The sequence below is a fragment of the Chiroxiphia lanceolata genome, chromosome 6, assembly GCF_009829145.1.
Source record: "Chiroxiphia lanceolata isolate bChiLan1 chromosome 6, bChiLan1.pri, whole genome shotgun sequence".
Lineage (NCBI taxonomy): Eukaryota > Metazoa > Chordata > Aves > Passeriformes > Pipridae > Chiroxiphia > Chiroxiphia lanceolata.
In genome coordinates, this window is record NC_045642.1 from 14,531,869 (window position 1) to 14,555,139 (window position 23,271).

A 23,271-nucleotide genomic window follows, 5' to 3' on the forward strand; every position below is an offset into this window, starting at 1 on the left:
TCTGATTTTTGGTTTTTGTGCAAGTGCCTGAAATTTTTAGGATGTGCTGTCAAGGTTCTAACAGAAAGAGTTCTGATGCTGAGGGTATGACAGCATTTTGGTGCTGTGCTATGCAAGGTAAGATGGGTGGTGCAGTGCTGGTTTGCTGTCATGTGTTGAGACCATTGACCAACTGCTGGTTAGTGTTCGTGGGCTGCTGAATTGGGCCTTTTGTTCTTAAACAAATACTTCTTGGAAATATGTTTTTTTAAAAAGCTTGTTGAAGTTTGGAAGATGCTGATAGTTCTGCTTTTCCGAGTAGGGCTCTCTAGATCCTGATAACTAAATGTTAGTTCACTTAGTATGAAACAAGCCTGGTGCAGAGGACATTGAAGACATTGTGTACCTCTTAATCCCTCCCTTCTGACTGTAAACATGTTAAGACTCCTGAAAAAAGGAAAGTATGAAAGGAGCTCCCTACTCTTTACATGTTAAGAAATGTTTCCACATGAGTCCTTAACAGATTGGCATGTGGAGGAGGATTTGAATAAGCCAAGAGTAAAATTAAAATCTAATGTCTCACAGAGAACATGAGAAGCAGTACTTAGTCCTTCAGTCCAAATATAATTCCTTCCATCTGCCCCTCTCTTGATCAGCTTGATTAGGTTCCTGCCTTAGGTGCTGCCTTGAGGTGACTAGGGTTAGCTGGGCGAGCCCTGCTACTGTCTCCTTGTGCTTTGGCACAGCAAACACTTCATATATCATACTTTTAACTTATTTTAGCCATGTACTTAGTGTATTTATATATGTACCTACACAAAACACAAGTGCTGGGGCCAAATCAATGACGGGATAAGCAGAGTCTTCGAAAATCTGGACAAAGATTCCATGTAGGTGCAAGTTACCTGATAAGGGAACAGGAGGAAGACGATATTAGTATTTGGAGCTGCTTAGATTTTCTAGATATTTGCTACTCTTTTGAAAACAGCGGTGTTCTGACCCTGTGATAGCAATATGAACCGAGAAGGAAAAATTATAATGACAAAAAGTTATACTGAGAAAAAACTTCATACTGCTTGGTGCTTCAGTATATGAGATGCCAAATGTTAGCAATTTATCCACTATTTCCATAAGTCAGGTTAATACATTAGGTGTAAAATGTGAAACATTCATTTAATGAGGAAATTAAAAATAATTTTATTTTTTTTTTTAAAGTAAACTTAGATACCATAATTACATCACATGCTGTATTTAGTTTAACCTGTATTTATAAATATACCTGTAGTAAAGCTGTATCGGGGCACCAGCTCTGCTGTCTTTATCAAGAGAAGTTTTTTAAGTATCCAGGTCATTTAGAAACATAAAAATAACATTTTAAAGATTACTTGTGGATATGGGAAATAAAATTATATCCACTATTTATAAAACTTAAGTAGTTTCTGAAAAAGTAATTTAGATTGCAAGAGGGTGATGCGGAAAGAGGTTTGATATCCAATGCTGCAGAACCTCTTACAAAGCAAAGGGAAAGTCTGAACAATCAATTATATGTGTGATGAAAGCCCCTTGATACTTAAGTTGGCCATAGACAGAACTTGAACTATTCTGGAAACCCCTAAGATATTAGGCTAGGGTTTGGGGGTGACAATATGTAGACATCAGGAAAAAAATAAATCCAACAGCCCAAAACATGGTTCTTTCAAGGAATCTAAACAACAAACTGAAATGTTTCCTCTGTAATTCTGTGAAATTCCCACTCAAGCAGAGAATGCATAAAGACTGGAGTAACAGGACATGTTATTTTTTGATTCTAAGATTCAACTTGTATAGAAAAACATGTTCAGTGAAAAGCTGAAAAAGAAAGCTTTGTCCTTGTGGCATGTTATTGATGTGCCAATAGGGAATAAATTGTATTACTTTGGGTGATTTTTTTTTCTTGTTTTGATGTCTATATTTTCTGGAGCCTATAAATTCTAGCAGAATAAGAAGCATAGACAGGATGAGTTCAATGTGTACATTTTTTTTCCAGAGAATCAATTTATGTATGCTGCTTTTGGACAACATTTCAAAATGCTTCTGTCCACACTCATCACACTTGCATGCCTTTTATTTTTTTACTTCTCAGTGTAATAGCTGTAATAATTTTTCTGGGCTTGCAGCTGATATTACCGTTATTGGTCATACATTTTTCAGCGTTTGCCAGCACGGATCATTTCAGTGCACCTTCCATCCTTGCCCATCAATGTGTACTGCGTATGGGGACCGGCATTACAGAACGTTTGATGGACTAACTTTTGACTTTGTTGGAACTTGTAAGGTTTACCTAGTTAAGGTGAGATTTTTTTTTTTTTTTTGGTAAAGCCTCTCTAAAACTGGATTTAAAACTCTCCCTTAAAATCTACCATTCTACTTATTTCCTGTCTGTACATTCTATTGAGTCCTACATACTGGTTTTTCATTTTTGATGTTGTCTAGAATTTGAATCATACATAGTATAATAAATATACGCTGAGGTTTCTGCTAATCAAACTTTGTATATATACGTATTTATATTAGTATATTTAAAAGTCATCATTTGTTTTTTTTTTCAGGGTACTTCTTCAACCAGTCTTTCTGTTATTATAGAGAATATTGACTGCTTTAGTACTGGAATCATTTGCAGAAAAAACATTTTCATTAATGTTGGAAAATCTTTTTTAGTATTTGATGATGAGACAGGAAATCCAGTAAGTTTCAGTTTCTACCACTGATCAAAATGTAGTGTATGTACTTCTATGGGTGTTTCTTCCTTTCATTACCAAAAACTTACTGTGCCACTTTAGTAGCAAAGGTGTAAATATCTTTACTGTGAATGCTGATCATATCTGTATTGTTCAATGGAAATATTAAACAAAATCTTGTCTGTATTTGACAAAACTGTTAGTTGAGATATTGTAGCTCTTTTGTTTAGACTTGATTCCTGTTTAATATCTTAGGAAAAATCCAGATGTTTTAAAGTCAGTGGGAATTTTGGTTTTAAGTCCACTAGAACTTAGAATTTTCTGCTCTGGAACGTATAAGAGGAATATTTCTATACAGTTAAAAAAAACCCCCAAATTACAGCCCCTGGTATACTCTATAGCCTGAATGTAATTTTTATTTTGACCAAACTGCAAATTCTATTGCTGTAAGCATTTAGTATTTCTAGCAATTTTAGTATAAATGGTACTATTTACAGCTTATAGACTGACTATTTAAAGGAAGTTGAATCTCTCTGTTTGAGATATTATGTAGTTAAACCAGACATCGTAGTCCATGCTACAAATAAATTGGAATCTGATTGTTACTGGATGAAGAGAAGAAAGGTTTATGTAAATGAGATTGTAATCTATGGATATATTTGGACAGTTCCTTATTTCAGGACATTGTTCCATGCGTCTTTATTACCTATCCATAGTAGAAAAAAAGGCAGGTGGCTGAGAGTGAATTAGGTATAGTTGAGGGGAAAATCATAATCAGGAACCTTAAAACTACTCTTATACCTCCCAGATGAACCATTAACATTTTAACCTTCACTCCGATTGCTGTTACCCATCCTGTAAATTTGATAATCAACTTTTAAAACAGGAAAGTCATAAAAATACAGTACAATTCCAGACCCCTTTTGCTTGAGCATTTGCCCCTTTGTGGCCCTCTGTCTGCTTTTGGACTTACGTCTGAGCGCCATGTAGTTCATTTTATTTAGGCATTTCATTTCCTGTCAAGTGAACATGAAGACATTGCTTCCATTATAAACTCCCTTGTTTTATTTTGAACAGAGCTTATCTAGTTACATAGACCACGTACAAAAATTGCAATTATGGAAAGCTGGATTTTTCACTGTTGTTCATTTTCCTGATGAACATATCACCATTCTTTGGGATCAGAGGACAACAGTTCATGTCCAGATGGGTCATCAGTGGCAGGTAGGTGAAAGTCAATGCTCTTATTGCCATTTCTTCGAGGTGTTTATGTAAATCTCATTAAATAAGACATATCATTATACAGAGAATAGACAATGTGTCAGAAATCAAGGAGAGAAACATTCAAAGTACCTTGTCAATTACAATATTTATTCTCATTGATTTTTTTTTTTTTTAAGTTACTCTTTACCGTATAGCTGCTGTAACAACAGAAACAAATATCTTTGGGGAAAAATTCTCCTTCAGTACTCATTCCTTACATGACTGGAGTAGGTGTTATTTTGCTGAAGCAAAAGAAGAGCACGTAACTGGCTAACAGCTCACTTCTCTGAACAAAAAATCAGCTCCTTTCTCAAAGGCTTGGGGATACATAGTTGAAAGGGAATAATACTGGCATTGTCAAAATAAAATATTCTCCATAGCTTTATTATCACGAAAAACTGAATTGTTTTGGGTGAAATTTAGCTAAAGAGGGATCAAAACCTGACAAATTTATAATTAAGTAGCTGAAAACAAAAGTTTTGAAAGTTGTTATGGGTGGTAGCATTTTGTCACGTGAAAATGTTTTTATATATGTATATGTATGTGTGTGTAATTTTTTTTCCCCTAGGGTGAATTGACTGGATTATGTGGAAATTTTGATTTGAAGACAGTAAATGAATTGAGGACTCCAGATAATTTTGAATTAACAAACTCACAAGAGTTTGGGAACAGCTGGACAGCTGTAGAGGTACATAGTAAATAGAATGTGTTTGTTTGTAGATTTTTTTTTGCTGTTATGTCATATAATTTATCTAGAATGAAATCAGAAATTCATTCCTGGAAGTATCAGTAAGACAGCAATGGAAATGACAATATCAAGGGTTCTTACAGATGCCATAATCTGTTAAGGAAAAGAAAATAATCACCTTTTTTTACCTTCACAGTGCAATAGTGTGTAGAAAAATGCTTTACAATATTCTGAACATTTTTGAAGATATTTGAACAGTAAAGTAGTAATTTTTTTTGCTTAATAGAAAAGTTGTGGGTTCACTTTAGACTGTGTTGTTGGTTTAGCTGATCGTTCATAGCTGGGAAATATTTAACTGTGCAGACCTAACAATGGAAAGAAAAAAATTCTTTCCATACACTGTAAAGTTAAAAACGGAACTTTTTTTTTTTAATGTCACGTGTCTAGTGGTGTTCACAGAAATGTCCCTTCCTAGTAGTTAGAGTAAAAATATCTGATTTCTGACACTTCTAATGTGAATTGTCCAAATGACCCTTGTTATTTATGTAAGTGAGACTGTTCAGGTGTAAGGACTGCAGGTTGGGACTGCCTGGCAGCTCTGGTTAGACCTACATGTACATGTGTGTTTTTCTGCTGCTTTCAGATAAATAAAATGTTTTTTCAGCTTGTGTAATTTTCCCTTTCTTCAGATTAGCATCACCTTTTAATTCTATATCTTTGTCCTGCTTTAGTTTCATAAGCTATACATTTGTTTCATGGTTTACATCTCTTAAAAAAAAAAAGCTGCAGAACTATACTTTGCAAGTTCAAACACAAAGTGGTTATGAAAAAAGTTTCTCACCTTAATTTTGCTTTCTGGTTAAGTGTGTTGACAGCTCTGACATTCGAAATCCATGCAGTTTGAATCCCCTTAGAGAGCCATTTGCCAAGAAGGAATGTGGAATACTATTAAGTGAAGCATTTGAAGCTTGCCATCCAGTGGTGAGTTGTGGTCATGTATAGAAGCAAGTGAAGGTGAATATATCAGTAGAGAAAAATGTTACTTTTAAACTTGAAACACTTCAAATCTTCATCTTGTCTCCCATTTCATGATAATTTTGACTAGCAAAAGAGAACACAAAGAAGGTCTAACCCATGCCTGTTCTCATTCTAAAATGTGAATGTTAAACTGGACTGTCTGCACTTAGCTGATGTAGACAGGAAGTGACTTTGGCACCAGTTTAGTCTTCTACAATATGGGTAGTCCTAGTAGTCTCCTTTGTAATTAATGCAGACAAAAATGCACCCATTTTGAGGTGATTTTTTTAATTACAAGCATTATTTACCGTCTTTTCCTCAAATGTATTATATAGCACACACATTTTTCACACATATGTAAATAAATTAACATTTAGGTAGGCAGTATCAGATGTGAAGAACTCATTCCTAGGAAAAAAAAAAAGGGCATATATCTTCTCACTCAGGCAAGCAACCACCTAAGGCAGTAAATGAGCCACTCAACATGTTGTGGCAGTCAAATCATCTCAGGTTCATTGGAGCATGGAGGAGAAGCTCTTTTCCAGTGGTAGGTCTTACATGGAAAATTACACATCCCAAGATGATCAGGTATTGAGACTGTGTGCATGGCTTAAAAGCTTGAAAATACTGTAAGGGCAAAATGACAAATTCTCTTGTGAAATTGTCTGATAATATGAAGAGAATGAATCACTCTCACATGAGGAGTTGTCCATCTACTGTGTTATTTCTTACATTTTATGTGTATCTGACTTTCTCAATGCTTCTGAGGTTTATTGATGTGTGATCAGCTTAGAAAGTCTGTTATTTCGTAAGTTTCTCTGTAGTTTGTTAGGGCTTAAATATTAAAAACCATACAAAAGACAAGCTCACATCAACATCTTAATGTGCCTGTTCTTAATGAGTTATTGATTTAATTCTGTTCTTAAGTGCTGGACAAGATGATGTGTTCTAATAAACCTTTCTTCTTGTCTTTCAGGAAACACTTAAAGTAAAATGTTTATTGCTTCATAGTTTGATATGTTAACTTCTGAAAGAGTCATAGCTTTGTATCAAGGTGTTGGTTGGCAGTGTCTATATGAGTATTTTTGATAAGTGATATTTTCGTTTCCAGATTGACGTCACCTGGTTTTATTCCAACTGCCTGACAGATACGTGTGGTTGTAACCAAGGAGGTGACTGTGAGTGTTTCTGTACAAGTGTATCAGCATATGCCCATCAGTGCTGCCAGCATGGAGTTGCAGTGGACTGGAGGTCTCCTAGAGTGTGTCGTAAGTTTATTTAAACCAGCATTGCCCATGGCTGCTGCTGTCTGCATGCATGAGAGACAGACCTGAAAAATCAATCACATCAGGGTACCTGGGCCATGAATTGAATGACTAAGCCACACTGGTAGGAAGATGAGTTGGTGCCTCTCACTGTTGATTTCTTTTTGATGGATTATGTTCTTCTCGCTGTATTTGTGAGCAGCACTTTTCTATTTTTAATTCCTTGCCCTATGATGTGAAAGGAAAAGTAATGGAAAGTATATATTAGGGTACAGCATGCATCCCCCAAACCAAAGGTACAAAGTTAACAGGTCAAACGATTTCTGTTTTCAGTATGACTTTACTTCTCATTAAGGTCTAGGAAACACAGCTGCTTTACTAGAGCCCCCAGATAAAGTGTAAAATATAAAGGTCTTCTGAAGAAAACCAGTAGGTTTTAAGCATTACCTTAGTATCCTTATCCAACAATGCTTAGAAGTTGTAAAACAATCTAAGGCCTTTTTCTGTATAGTGGAAGTACCTAATATGAGACAGTCATTTCCCCAAAAATGTGATAAGAAAGGGCAGGATATAAAGAATGGGAAGAAATAAGCAGTTTTCTAACTTTGCAGTTGCACAGAGTATGCAGCTTGCTCAGTTGCACAGCAAATTTACCACAGAGTGAATGGATTACTCTTAAATTTTGATAGAAAAGGTTTGTGTGTTTTAGTGAGAGCATGGAAAAACAACGCAGCTCAGTCTTAGCCACTAGAGGTCACAAAAAGACAACTGTATGCGTGTAAGCTTAGTATTTCCTGCTAGGAAGCAAAGCTTTCTTTAAATCAGTGTAGTTTAAATTAGTATTTTACCTAAAGCAATAAAGTAAATATTTGGCAATAACTTTTTAATAAACCTTTGTGTATGATCTCATTTGGTCAAGCTTTTGGCTTACATCTTAATTGTAAAGGGTAATAGAAAACCAGTTTATCTGCAGAATGCCTGTTAACTGCATTTATTTTCTTTTTTTTAGCGTATGATTGTGAATATTTCAACAAAGGTAAGTCCTAAAGGAGTTGATAAAATGTCACTAGAATCTTTGGTTTCTTTATATAAATCTTAGAACTTTGTATAAAAATAATTGCGAATTATTTTTGTGAAATAATAACTTGTGAATGTTTTATTTTTTATATAGCCGAGATTCTGTTTTACTGGCTTATTTTTCTTTTTCAAAGGCTTTTAATTTCATAATATTTTTTTTATTCTTGGACCTTTCCCAAGAGCATATGTTTAGCTAATTTTCTTTGCAGTGGTGGACCATGATTAAACAACTAAATCATTAAGTAATTAATAGACTATTCAACTGAATAGTACTAGGGGCACTACTTGCTTAAGACATAATGCAGTTCAAAGCCAATCCCCAGTGGGTCTGTTAAATCACTGATGGTCTCCTGTGCAGCCTCCAGAGGGAGGTAGCTGTTAAGGTATGACAACTTTTTGCCTCCAAATGGGGAATAACTCTCTATTTAGGTATGTCTGCCCTAACCTGAAGTTCCTAAGCAGCAAGCAGTGCTACTGCATAGAGTGGCTCTCAGCGAGGGGTGCAAAACTTGTACAAGGTGCTGGAGTAAACCTTGAATCCACACTGGCTGCTGTACTGCCCTGTTAGCACTGGAATCCATCTTCAGACTATTTTAAAGTTACATTGCCAGTGTCTGCATAGTTAGACGTGGCATGCAAGCCAGCCTGATGTGAGGAATGGTCAGGACTCCTGCTATTTATTCTATAACTCTTTTTATCAAGCTCATGTAGAAGCCTATCTATCCGCATGGTTTGTGGTATTTTGGTCTTCTTTTAGACTCAATATTGCAGGAGCTCACCCCCAGAAACATCTCAGAGAGGGACCAAGTTTAGATTAGAAGAGACCTGTGCAGTTTTCCAGGCCCAAACAATATGGCCAAGAAATCTGCATTTTCTTGTACACTGACTGCTGAAAAGATTTTGCGTGGGGTCAAATTGCTAATGCATGGGAATTTCATCTAGATCACTATCTAAGCCTCTAAATTAATTTAAATAAAGGAGAGTTGAACATAAGAGGTGATTGAAGTTTTAAATTTCCTGTTTGGTTTAGGGTTTTTTTTGTTTTGTTTTGTTTTATAAATGAAATACATCTAGTCTGATACTAGATGATCGTAGTGCAGTTTTAGCATTGAAAGTGCAGTGCCTCTAACATCTGTGGTAATCATCAAGCTAGATGATAATACATACTTTTAAGATGTGTTATTAGTTTTATTTGTTACTGAACTCTCACTGATAGAAATTAGTTGAAAGAGTGGAGAGTTTGTGCGTGTGACCAACCTTGTAATAAGCATGTTTATCATATACTTCTTACTTTGTATCTTGTTTGCTAATCCAAGTCATCAGTATTTAACATACGATGTTTCAGAGCTGCCAGTGGGGAAAAAGAAATCATCTCCATGCTAAAGATTTACTTGTCTACCTCACTTATAGCATTACCTAGAATTACTTAGTTTTGGAGAGAGGAAGGTTGAGGCATCATCTTAGACCAGAGGGATGTTTTCTCTGTGTAACTTTGTCATGAATCTAGAGTGACATAGTTCTGATCCTACTAGGAAGCAGAACCTATTGTCTTTGGAAAGGGAAAATTCTCAGCTGGTGGCTGTGGTCTTTCAGGTTTTGGATGGACCTGAGATATGAGATTAAAGATGTAGTAATATTTCTAGAACACTGGATGTTTTAAGTAATAATTTTAAAAATGTTTTTCAACTCCCTGTGCTGAAGGTGATGAGGTATCACTGTACATGGTTTAGGTGAGCATGGACTTCTGTCCTAGCTGCTTACTTTTTTAAAGCTCTAGAATCTAAAACTCTTGATGTAGTGCAGCCTCCTTAGGATTTCAAAATTCTTAATAAATTTTAAAATTAGTGAGAACCAGAATATGAAGGCAGACTGTAAATTGCAGTCCAAGCTTTTAACCTCTTTGAACAGATTTTAAAGGTCAATGGTATTAGCTGTGACTATCAGCTGAGAAGTTCTGGGACACTTCTATCTCAGATGTATGCTTACCTGGCTCGTGAGTAAAATAGTAATGAGGTGAATTGCTAAAGTGTGGTCTAAAATGCCTAATTTTAACAGAGAACTTTACAAAACCGGTTTCAATCGTTTAAAAATAAGCTTTAAAATATTTTTCTGCAGTGAAATTGGAACTAAATGAGAAGGTGTGACATTTTAAGATTTGTGAAATCATAACTTTGCATGCTTTTGACATTTTTTAGTTGTAGGTAAAATATGACCATTTCTTTGCTTATGATGCCAGTTTCTTCCTGTCTTACTTCCCAGTGGTTATGTTTATATCTCCACTGTTTGATACTTGATGACAACAAACTTTTATTCCTTGCAAAATGCCTCACACATTAAACACTAATAAAATAGATTTTAAAGAATAATAAGAAGTGTATAATCAGTTTGACCATGCAAATAAACAATTTAGAGGGATCCTAGGGTGGTCTACAGACATACTGTTTACTTCTAAGTCAAATAATGGAGGGGTCAGCTAACTTTAATAAAGTAACTATGAAACCAAAGCAGATGAGAGGGACAAAAAAGAAAAGCTAATCATGAGTCTTGAAAATTGAAGGTAGGTATTCTTGACAGTTTTCAGAACAGGTATTTTCTAAGAGAGTTTGACTTCATTTTGATTGTCATTATAGTTTAGTCCATGGCACCTAGAGCTGTTTTCAGAGTGGTGAGATGTGTGCTCTGTCCTAACGTTTAGAGCTCAAGCATTTGTGACACTTGACATGAAAGATAATTGTGGTTTTTCTCTCAACAGCTCTGGGAAAGGGCCCATACAAGCTGGTCAGCTATTTGGATGGAAAATTTCTGATGGCAGTGAAATCGATGGATGGTGTTGTTTTCCCAGCGAGAGAAGAAGATCCTTTTGCTGGACATGCAGTGAGCTTTATGATGACTTCAGGACTTTATAAACCCAAAGCACATGGTAAAGTCACAGTAACCTAGCATCTTAATAAGACAGAGCAAATTCTGCCCTTGAATACCAACTTATGTTTAAGAATAGACCTGGGTAAAAAAAATCTTTTCTTTATGTGCCAGCTGAATGTGCACTCAATGTCTGCCAAAATTTTCATTGGGTTGGTTTTAGTTGGATGATCACAGCTTTGTAAACAGATACCTTTAGCTGAAAAGCAACAAACCCCCCCCCACCTTCAGAAGCACCAAACTGGTATTGTAGCCCAGTGCTCCAGATATGTGTTCCTCCCTTTGCCAAAAGTGGGACGTGGGAAAGAATGGGAGAGAAATGTGCTCCCTACTTCACTCGCTCTGCCACCATTGCTCATTGTCTGCCCGCTTGTACAGAGATGCCCACTGGCACTAACCTGTGCTTTGTAAGGCTGAGTACTACAAATTTGTCTCCTTCAGGTCCTGACTTAGGTTTCCCCTAAGGGAGCATGGTGCTTATCCAGCAGACAAAAGATGTCTTGCACACTTTCAGACAGGTGGAGAAAACTTAGGAGAGTATATTCAGCATTTGTGACATTAATTAAAATGCTAGAGTTGTCTGCGTACACAGCTTTAATGCCCACAGAGCACTTGAGTTTCAGTAGAGTTTTACTGCCCAGAGTCCCCCCATCAGCTCTTTGGACAGCCTGAAGGTGGCTGTCTTTGTGTAAGCAAAGGAGGGATATGGGTCAGTTGAAAAAATGACAAGCATTTGATTACTAATACTGCTGTCTGTAGAACTGGCACAAGAACTCATGTAACAGAATATCTAGGGCCAGATTTCTTTTATTAGTCATAGTTTTGAGGCACTTGTACATTGCATTCAATTTATGTTTGGAAAGGGAAGGTCAGTCCTACCGCTCTATTCCCATATAAAAATCTGCTCAAAATTTAACCTGGCAAATAGAATTTGTGCTTTATAGTCCAATTTGAACAAATGGAATTTCATCATTTGGTTATGGAGGAGTTCGTATGATCAATATGATATATCTTTCATAGAAAATTCAAGTAAATATTATGCATATATCAGCAAAATGCAGGTCTTTTATCAGTTTCAGGCCATTTGTGGACAATGGAGAGTTTTGGGCATTGATGCACTGACTGGCTACATAGCAGATGTTAAAAATCACGCTGACTGTCCATTGTTATTTATTTAATAGCTTCTTGCTACAGGCAAATAATAAAAAGACATTCACTAGTACTGCTAGGGTTTTCAGATTAATTGAAGTTCAAATGCTCAGAAAATAAGGTGATCTTCCAGAAGTGTTATGCCAGAATGTGATAATGTATCCTTTTAATAGAGGATACATTCCATACAGTCCTAGAGTGTTAATTGATTTTACAGTAGTTTAATGACTGTTTTCAAGAGAATAGCAGAGTTTACAGCAAAATAGAATGAAGTAGTTCTGTGAGCAACAGATGCCTGTAACAGGCTCAAAGTCTGCTGCTCTGCAATTGGTTGTACAGAGGCTGCTTGAAATCAGCAGTGCTGATTGCAGGGTAAGGTATCATGAGGGGACATTTGCCAGAAAACAGACTTTGCTGTAACATTTTTAGAGGAAGGGGCAGGGAGCTGAATGCAAAATATGTTTTCGTAATTTGTTTTTAATGAAACGCTGAGCTCTTAAGCTATAAATTCCTGATGGCAAATGTTACTTGTAAAGCTAGTCAAATGAAGTTTAAATTTTTATTAATTAAATGGTTTAGCAAAGACTGCAAATTAAGTTCTGCTTGACTGCAGGGCTGGTGTGGGCAAATGTCTTAATCTCCTTGTATTCCTCTTGAAATCTGTAGAGTATTTAGAAAAGTAACTATCCTTCACAATGTAGTACTCTGAAATCTATACATAGTGTATTTGCTTACAAGATTGAGACTGTTTTCACTGGAAAGGCCTAAGTCAGTTTTCATTCCTCACACTACTAATATCAGTAGTGGTACATCAGAATGAGCTTAATTTATTATACGTATATCAGCAAGTAAATGAGTTCTGTGTATTTTATTTTGTTTTTCAGATTCCAACTTGATTTCATTTGAAACAGCTGAGAGACCAAACTATTTTCTTCAGTTGGTCTCCAATAATACTCTTGTTCTTTCCAAATGGAAAAAAACTGAAGAGTTTCACAACAGGTCTACATTTGTCATTCACAAGAATACATGGCTTTCAGGATACAGTTCCTTTGAGTCATTTGCAAAACCAGGATATTTCATCCACATTTCAGCCTCTTCAGTTGAGCTTTTGAAGTACCATCATTCAGAGGAATTCAGACTGTCAACCCTTTTTAAACTTGTAGGTAGGTGATTAAAATTTAATATTATGAGCAGCAGTTTGCTCCCTGTGAAAATCCAGCCTAAATGGTGCTGATATTTTTGGAGGTTATGAGATTGCTTACTTCTCCCCTACCTCACAGGGACCAGTGGGTACTCCATGATGTGCAGGGTGAAAATCTGAAAAGGTTCTAAAATCCCTGAGCGTTGTAATGAAGATGAGATTCTCTTTTCTTGTGAAAAACCAGTAAATAGCTTGACATACAGTGTAGTTTTTTTGTTTGCCAACTGGTTTTGGAAATACATGTCCTGGTGTATAGTTTGTGGGCAATACTGGCCTTGTAGATGGTAACAAAATTCTTAAGGAGTCGAAAATTTGTGCTCATGAATAATGGATTAATGAAGGGAATAGAAAAGAATGGAAAGGATCTCTAAAAGTTGAGGTCTGTCGATGATGTTTTCTCCTCCTTTCCCTTTGCCTGCTGCCAAGAGAGAGATTTCTGTACAGTGCATTCTCATTCCAAGCTTTATGGCCTCCTCAGAAGTCATGTTTCCTGTGAAAAACACCTTGACTTTTATCCACTACCCACTCAGAGATGCTCTGCCCTTTGGGATGTTAACCCCTAGTATTTTAGTCATCATCTAGTTGGAGGTATTCACCTTTTCTTGAGGGTCTTGATATCCATTTCCCTGATGTTTCTTGAGCAGCTACAACTCTTGAATACAAACCTCAGACTGCTGTAAGAGTGTTTCTACCTATTTGAGGGATTCCCATTCCCATAATAGTTTCATTCCACTGAGACTTCAGGATGAGAAATGAAGGGGATACTCTCTCCTAGGACCATTCATAGGAGCTGGCTGCAGAAGTTGCTCCTACACAAACTGATAAAGAAAACACACAAAAAAATCATTAATCAATCAAGATCTTTCTTTTTTAGATTATTAAGGAAAAGAAATGGTTGGAATAACTGTCTTTACATATTTCTAAACACTTGGGAACCATGTGCTGACATGAAGATGTGCTGACATGAAGAGGTCAAGAAAAAGATGCAAGAAGTTATATTGACCTATAAAAGAAAGCAAAGCAGATTATTCAAGAAACCACTGTTTGCTTTAGCTTCTGTTTGCTGTGACGTATCAGATACAACAGACGTATTCATATCACTTTATGAAATTCAGCAACAACCAGTACTTGCTGAATCCACTGGCTATTGTGTGGTATATAAACTTCCAAGATCACTGCAAGTGTTTATTTTTATGTTCTAAAGCTTTTTATTGTGCTGTAGTTTTAAATGGATTAGCAATTTGTTTATTTGGGTAACGGGAGTATTTTAATAAGTATTCCTGGCAATACCATTTTTAAAAATCATCTCTTCGTTCTCTGACACTGAAATCGCTTTACGAACAAAGAAAGAAAATGAAATATTGTATCAAATGAAGCATGGCCTGGCCATGTTTTACAGCGACCATGTTGAATCTTGGCACAGACAAACCTGAAGCAGCCTCTGGCTTCTGTGATAGAAGAGGCCAACTGTATGCCTCGTGGAGCTTCTTGTTATCAAAACATTGAATTAAAGTGTTAATGGTGTCATTGTGAATCTACCGGTGTTTTGCAGTACATTGTGCTGACAGCCTAATGCAGCTGTTGACTGGCACACTCCAACTTCAGAAAAATGACAGATTTTGTCATTGCCAAATGCCTGTTGCCTCTTGACAAATGCTTGTAATCGCAGAGATGTTGAGGTTTTTGGACAGCAGAATTAGGGACCTAATGCTATTACCAGGATGTTCATACAACATTTCAAGCAAGGAACTTTTTTTGGACATAACAAAAATATCTCCTCAGTCTTTTATCTTTGAGGGAGGAATGAAGAAGGTTAAAACATGTTCCAATTCTCAGTGGTCGTCCATTAGCACAGAATGGTACGTCTTTTCAAGTGTGAAGTCTTTACCCTTCAGTCATTATATCAAAAAATCCTATCTATGCGAATGGAAAACTAAAACAATTTACCTCAGCAAGCAGGATCAGATCAAATGATCGAGAGGTATTTCATTAATCGCCACATCCGAGGGCTTGGGTTTCAGAGTTTTATAAGCAGAGAAACACAGGGCTTGAATCTTTCTCCAGTGTACTTTCACAAGGGCCAGGCTGCTGATGTAGGGTAATTACATGGTCTAAAAATACAGCAGCATTTGTTTAAGTTAATGGAAAAGTTACACCAGCTCCAGAGTGCGCAGGCAAAAGCATATTGAGTTTCCTGCTGACTATTGTAAATGCTTTACATATTAGATCACAAACTCTGGAACAGCTATTCCTGCGGAATCAGAGGATAAATATCGGGAGCAGAATAATAGGCCCAGTAAATCCCCTTGGCCAGAAAGTTCCTCATGAGACTTCTTCATGCTGTGACGCACATTCAAAAGGAAGAATTTTAAATGACCTGATCACCACAGCAATAGATAGATATCTGTTTAAAGTCAGCTGACGAGTCACTTTTTCCAATTTCATCGTGATAAATATTGTCGCATTGGAATACTTTGGCTATAAATTGCACTATATAATAGCACATGGGCTAAGACTGCGAAGTGTTTTTCCATGAGAATTCACTTCAGCTTTTAAATTGAGTTATGTCCATTATACTTAGATTTGTCTGCTGTCCTGTTCCCACAAACATTTGAGGAAATTGAATAACTGATAACTGAATTTTAATATCTAGCCTATACTTACAAGAGAATACGTTTTTGCATTCTGTTCAGGAATTTTTACTGGCAAATGGGTTGGTATGCATTCAGTGAAAAGAAAGAAGGCACTTGGCCTACCAGATGGACAAGCACAGAGGTATCATGTAAGAGTGATCAGTTCACATTTGAAATTGTTGGGGAATCAGCATATGTAGGGAATTGATGATCTTTTTATGGATATAGCTGCAGTTTTCTTACCTTTTTTTGAAATCATGTGCTCAAGCTAGTTACCTTTCATCTTTCATATAATTATCATCCCTTTAAGATCACTATGGGTTATTTTTATATGTGTCATAAAAATGTGATTTGCCCTATACAAATTTTGCAACAAAGTTCTAAATGATGTTAGTTATGTGCTTTAATAGCTAACTCACTGTAAACATATGGCCTGTTTTAGGGAGTTTTCAGCTAAAATTAAAAGCTCAAGGTACAGACACACTGCACAGAGGTATTTTTCCATGTTTAAGTTTGATACAGAGCATTTTTGGTTCCTTTTAATGTTAGTATCTTAATTAACTGGATCACATTTGGGAACACAGTACAAAACCGAAAATTTAATAAATTTTAATGAAAAAGCTTTTTTTTGCAAAACCATCTTTCCACCTTAAGCCAGATTTATACATAATAACATTGACTATTTTAACTTCAACTTACTCTTATCCTGTTCCATGAGTAGAATTAATTTTCTGGAATGTCCTGTTTTACTCATAACAAGTTGCTGTTGAGTTTAACTTGAGCTCATGTGCTTTTTTGGCCCAAAAGATCATGACATGGGCCCTGAGACTGGATAATGCTGAGCAACTGCTGTTGAACCTGCAGATCCAGGGTATGTCACTGAGCACATCTGCTTGGTAGCTCACAGAATCAGACTAAGGTTACTGTAGAATAATGTTTTACCTCTCATTTTCAACTGCATAGGAGGAGATTAAACAGTTAACATTGTAATGGTAAACTGAACCGTAAGTATTTGAGAGGTAGATAATTACACTTTTCTTTCAGGGATGTTTTGGCTGGGCACGAAGTTTAGTTTTTCCAGTGATGTTTGCTTACATTTCTCGTTGAAGAAACTTAGAAGCCATGAACAGAGTTTGCTGGTAGTTTGTGTACGTTAAGTGGGTAGATAGGATTTCATGTTTCTAAACTTGTAACTGAGGAGATAGGCAATCTAAGTTACTAAGCAGAGTTTTGCTGCCGTTATAAATAGAACTAATTCTAAAGCAATTTTTGTACCTATTAAATTTTTTTGGAGTTTGGGGGAAAGACAGTAAAACAGAAAAAAGTATCAGGTAAGAGTAAAAATCCAAGTACTTAATTTTTTTCATTATTTTTTAAACCCTGATTTTAAATACAGCCTTTTATTAACATTAAAACATTTCAATTTTTAGGGTTTACTCTTCAGTAAATTGCCGTTTTTGGGAGCATAACATGCAATTAATCATAATATACAGATTCTAACATTGGCAAATTTTGTCTCTGTGAGGTAAAATCATAGAAAAACAAGGCAGTCTGGACTTGCGAACTTTAGGAATTGTCAACACCAAAAAAGTGGCCAAGCTACTAAGAAAGGTGGTTGTGACTCAACAGAATACCACAGTCTGTCAGTGATAAAAACTTAAAATTCTTCATTAAATGGTAGCAACTGTTCTTGTTATCACAGTACCATTTTTGAAAGCCACAGAGAAAAGAAATCCTTAGTTACAGGGAAGAAAATGCTTCTCTTAAGTCCAAGAAAGTGAGCAAGCAATGGAGTTGGGGATTATCTTTTAATATATCGTCTTTGGCAGTATCGTCTTTTGCAGGTATACATTCATACAAAAGCTTTCTGCAGTACTATAGTATGTTGATATGCTCAGCTCATATTAGGTAGGAGAACTGTGGGCTCAGTTGGTGTGTCAACTGCAGCAACTGCCACCCAGGACATAATTCACCATTTTGTGAAGGATTTGCTGTGTCACCAAACAGAAGACAAATGCTTGTAGACTTCACTAGGAGACACATGGATATTTTCAAATGCCATGACGAATCCTTTTGAGGAGCACATGCCTGATACCAGAAGCTTGATTCATTGTCTGTAAACTGTGTATCATTCTTTTGTTGTGAGTGAACTTTGCTGTTGCATAGGGTACAGTAATCTTGTATTAATGGTTGCTGGAGGGGGAATTTAAGTATAAAAAAATGGGAAGCATGTGGTGGAGGTGGCTGATTAGCATCCTGGCTAGCATAGAGAATTCATGCCATGACACTGGCAAAATCCAGAGTTTCTGTGCTGTGATGGTTTCAGTCATAGGAATTGCAGTATTGTAGTAACAACAAAGCTGAGGCTGGCCTGATGTGGAAGGTAATGTCTAAAATCTATACAGAGACTGAAAGGAACATTTCCCTCAGTTTAGGGAGACAGGTGCTTGAATGGCTTTAAAGCACATTGTTACTGCTTTTCCTTATATGTTAAAGATTAAATGATTGTGGGTATTGGGGTCACAGTTAATATATAGATTACCAAGAGAAGCAAAATAACCTATATTTTAGCTAGATATTTTATTGTTCTCTTGGCTTATTCTTGACTTCATGTTAGTTCAGACCATGGTTCTGTGCCTCTGTTTCCCCTCCTCTTCATTTTCTGTCTAATCTTTACTTCATCTTAACTTTTTAAGCAGGAACTGCATCTTCATAGAATGATAGAATATCCTGAGTTGGAAGGGATGTGGACACACAAGGGTCATCGATGTCCAACTCCTGGTCCTTCACAGGACAACCCCAAGAGTCACACCACGTGCCTGAAAGTGTTGTCCAAACACTTGAACTCTGTCAGGCTTGGTGCTGTCACCACTTCCCTGGGGAGCCTGTTCCAGTGCCCAGCCATCCTCTAGGGGAAGAACTTTTTCCCTATATTTAACATAAATGTCCTCTGACACAGCTTCAGACCGTTCCCTTGGATCCTGTCACTGGTCACCGCAGAGAAGAGATCAGTGCCTGCCCCTCCTCTTCCCCTCACAATGAGGTCTCCACTCAGTCTCCTCTTTACCAGGCTGAACAGACCAAGTGCCCTCAGCTGCTCCTCATACAGCTTCCCCTCAAGGCCCTTCACCATCTTCATTACCTCCTTTGGACACTCTCTAATCATATATTGTGGTCTTAAGGTGAAGCCGTACCAGTGCAGAGTAGAGGTTGTTTCCGTGCTGTGTTTCTTGTTTTGTTTTGTTTTACAGTGGCTTGTGCAGTCAATGTTAGGTCCTTGGGATGCTTAGGCATTTCAGAAGTGATGTTTACAGTAGTAAAAACTTTAAATATGATAAATGACTGAAGTTCTCCTAATGCTTGAAAGGCATTTTCTAATAATTCATAACAAAGCACAGATTTCACTATACCTCATGGGTTTACTGAGACATACTGAAAACTTCTAGAGATAATGGAAAACAATGCAATATCTTCAACTCTTACTGTGGGGATTTGGTGTGCTCTGTAATGTAATTTCACACTAATACATGCTAATACAGCTTGGACTGGCATACTCAATTCTCTAAAATCCCTTGACTGGAAAACAAAATGTCAACTGGTTCTACAGCTTTTGAAAGCAATTTTTGTGATCAGGTTCATGAATTCATCTGTTGTCCATAGTTCTTTCTGGAGAAGTAGGGGCAAAATTTGCAGACAAGCGTGACTTCGTTCTTGACTCAAAGAAGTGTTTATGAACCACTCAACAAATGCTATGCCTTTATGTAGAAATTCGCCCTAATTCCTACCAAGGCATGCAACACCACCAAACTCTGTGAACTTAATCTGTAAAAAAGCTTGAGGAAAGCATGGCTATCATTTCATAAAGTTTATTTGGAGAATGGGAGATGGTATGTTAATCCCAGCACTTGGAAGTGTTAATTCACGATCACTGTTCTGCTAAATTGAGAAACTATCATTCATCTTTGGGTTACAGTATGTCCTCTGCAAAGCTTGTACCTTTATTGTGTTTCAGACTTATTCAGTGGTTAATGGTGAGTTTTGTGGCAAGAGTTAAAACCTGTGGATTGGTCTGTGCACTTAATCTAGGGTAGACTGATGAATGAGATTTCCTGGATTCCACTAGGCTTTACTGTTATTGCTGGTTGTTACTATTGTTGGTGATTTTCTCTGCCAACAGGTCTCTAATGTATTCTGTCTTTCTGTCATGTATCTTCTTTTGTTCTTAAACCTTATCACTCTGACCAGTCAGTGCATACAGAACCCTATACATCAGTCAGAAAAACATATGGAAATAATTCCTTAATTCCTCCAGTAGATTTAAGTAACTAAAATTAATTTCAGTAGAAGGGGTCACAGAAGAATTCAGTGACATGTACTTAATTTCTTATGGGAACATAACTTCATAAAAGCATTTGTTACTGTCATAAGAATAATGTTTTTAAAAGCAGTGACAAGTTACGTCCATGGATAAAGTGAGATGTAAAAGGGGTGACACTAGATGGCAACCTACACATCCTTTTGTCTGAGTTTGACTTATATTTTTAAGAGAATTATTTGTATTTTAGAAGAAGACATTAATGGTTAATAATGACAGAGAGATAATTACTTGTAAGTACAGATGTCCCTAAATTTCAGGAAGAACAGTTTCTTAAGATCTTCACAGAAAAATGGACTGTCTTCAAGAAGATATAAAAGAACTACTTTCTTTGTATCTCAGTCAATCAAAGATCAGCAAAACTTAAAAGAAAAAATACTTCAAAACATTAAAAATGGAATCTCTTTCTAAGCAGTCAGCATTTTCTTTCTGGTGATTAATGTAAACATTAAGAGCAGTTACTCTTTGTAGGCTCTGAACAACATTACTCTAAGCTCAGGTTTACCAGTTCAGAGGGGATCCATGTATCATGATGGAGGCATAAATGTAGGGAAGGGCCACTGCCCTGCCCTACTGCTACTAGAAGGAGCTGGGGTGGGCTGTCACAGTTCAGGTACTGAAGTCTAGATATATTGTGTAAATCTTGCAGGTGCTGGAAGAGCACTGGATTAATGTAGTATTGTGTGGGAAACTGTTCTGCAGGCAGAAGGGGAGGGCTGGAATTGAAAAAGAAAGTGTGATAGTGCATTTGAACATACAAGTGTGTGTCACCCACATGACTATTACCATAAATTTGTTCCTCTCAGATTTTACACTCTGTTTCTTCTTTACATTAATTTTGTAAAGTTTCTGCATAATTTAGTAAGTACTGGAAGTATAGCTGATCCTTATTTCTGTTTATTCTCACTTTGAAGTTTAACTCTTCCTCTATCTGAACTTGTACTTTCGGTTCCCATTATGTGACTTGGAAATCTTTCAATAAGCACCGTCTGCACAGATGCTCTGAAGTCAGCTTGGGGTGTTTTTTTGTTGTATTTTGGTTGAGTTAGGTTTGGGATATTTTTTTAAATTTGCCATAGAGTTTAATTACTGGTACCAGTTTCATTTACTGGTACTAGTATTCTGTGTGGTGCAGTATATGTTTTAAGCTTTGCAAGACTACATGTTTCATCTTAAGTGAGTTGCTTTGTTCATTATGGAAGCAGTTAGAATTTCAGATTCAGAATATTTTGAGGTTTTGAATTAATTTCTCTTGGAGTGGCTATCTTGTATGGCTTTTGAGAAGATCAAATGTTAAGACATACTGCTTTAAAGAGCCTTAGCTGGCATAATTTCTGATTGCTTTGAAATGGTGCTTTGTTTTGGCTTTTAAAAATACAATTGTATTGTACAAGTTATGTACACCTTTGTGTTATATCAGCAAATTTTACACATGAAGTAAGCAATTGTTATGATGGCCTATGCTATAAAGTGTATCAGTGCATCCAAATAGTGCATTTAATTTTGATTCTAATAGCAGTAATTGTACAGAAACATCATAATCTTAATTTTACACTTTGTTTGAATAACCAAACATATAGTTTTGTTGTTGATATAGTTTTTAAAACTTAAAAGCAACAGCTCTAACTTGTCTGATTTTAGTTTTCCTATGATTGTAATGTACAGTAAATGTGGCTAATTCAATGATTTTTTTTATACTGTAAAGAGTAAAATACTGTAGAACAAGCATACTCTAATATATGCTGCATAAATGTAAACCAGTTTTCTATTTTAAAAACCTTAGTAGTTAAAAATATTACCAATTTTATTTGTAGAGGAAACAGGTAGAAATAGTAGCAGAGCTGCAGTGAATGCAAAGCATGCCCCTTAGGGATACGTATCTCTGTGTGTTTCTAGAAATATATGAGAATAACAGATCTTTGTTGGTTTTCAGATGTCAAATTTAAATTTCTGTCCCGTTCTACATGTGAATGGCATTATGATGCCTGTACAAGCCCTTGTTTCAAGACATGTAGAGACCCTTTTGGAAAAAACTGTCAGACAGTACCAAAGTAAGTATCTGTATTTTTATGGAAAAGTGTGTAATTTGGGCAATATACTTAAGCAGGATAGTAGAAATATAAGTGACCAGAATTATGCTTAGTATATCAGGACTGTGTTCTTGTATAAGGAGCTAAGGCAAAGGCAAAAGAAATGGAATAAAACCTGTTGCTGCAGCTACATAAAAGTGACATTTCCGTCGTTAGTGTACCATCAGATTCTGGATGTATATTTCTGTGTGTACAGCCTGGGGGTGGTATTAATAAAGAAAGGTTATTACAAGTTTGTTTCAAATAGTTGTGCTCCTGTGTTTCCATTATCTCATAGCAACAGCCATATCTGTACTTGCTTTTTCTTCCCAGTTGGAATTTTTGCAAAGCCTGATAAAATTGGCATTTTGTTTTTCGCATGTAAAAATATTTGGTGTCTCTTAAGCAATAGTATTCACTATTGAACCTGTGACTGTTGATTTCAAAGGCTGAGTGTCACAGAGCTTATGCTTTAGCTTAGGTCTGAGTGAGAATGGAAGTCATGGCAGTGACATTTTGAAGGAGTACACTGAGGTGAACCAGACATACTTTATATATAAATTCAATTCTTCTAAAATTAAATTCTCAGTCCGGAAGATACTGTTCATCTAGTTAATAATAACTGTTTTTCTTTTAGAGTGGAAGGATGTATCCCTGCCTGCCCTCTCAATATGTTGCTGGATGAAATCACTCAAAGATGCGTGTATTTTGAAGATTGTATGTCTGAAAAAATGATATATTTTATGTATTATACTTAGCTTATTAATTTCTTAGTTCTTTACTCATAATTTCAAATATCAGTGCCTACATTTGTGTAACTGTGACCTTAGTTATATGAATCTTGAGCTCACTTAACATATACTTTTGTTAAAATAATTCCATTTGTCAAAAATATGAGACAAATCTTAAACTAAGTAAG

The 23,271-nt window shown here is 36.3% G+C and overlaps 1 protein-coding gene across 1 annotated transcript in view; it reads left to right on the plus strand.

Moving 5' to 3' along the window:
- Positions 1-23,271, plus strand: part of OTOG (otogelin) — a 100,447-nt gene that overhangs the window by 46,970 nt on the left and 30,206 nt on the right. The window contains exons 25-35 of the mRNA XM_032691064.1: positions 2,170-2,308; positions 2,568-2,702; positions 3,774-3,920; positions 4,528-4,647; positions 5,512-5,628; positions 6,776-6,932; positions 7,939-7,965; positions 10,759-10,926; positions 12,959-13,237; positions 22,217-22,334; positions 22,990-23,069. Coding sequence (XP_032546955.1) covers positions 2,170-2,308; positions 2,568-2,702; positions 3,774-3,920; positions 4,528-4,647; positions 5,512-5,628; positions 6,776-6,932; positions 7,939-7,965; positions 10,759-10,926; positions 12,959-13,237; positions 22,217-22,334; positions 22,990-23,069 — 1,487 coding nt within the window. The remainder of the gene's footprint in view (positions 1-2,169; positions 2,309-2,567; positions 2,703-3,773; positions 3,921-4,527; positions 4,648-5,511; positions 5,629-6,775; positions 6,933-7,938; positions 7,966-10,758; positions 10,927-12,958; positions 13,238-22,216; positions 22,335-22,989; positions 23,070-23,271) is intronic.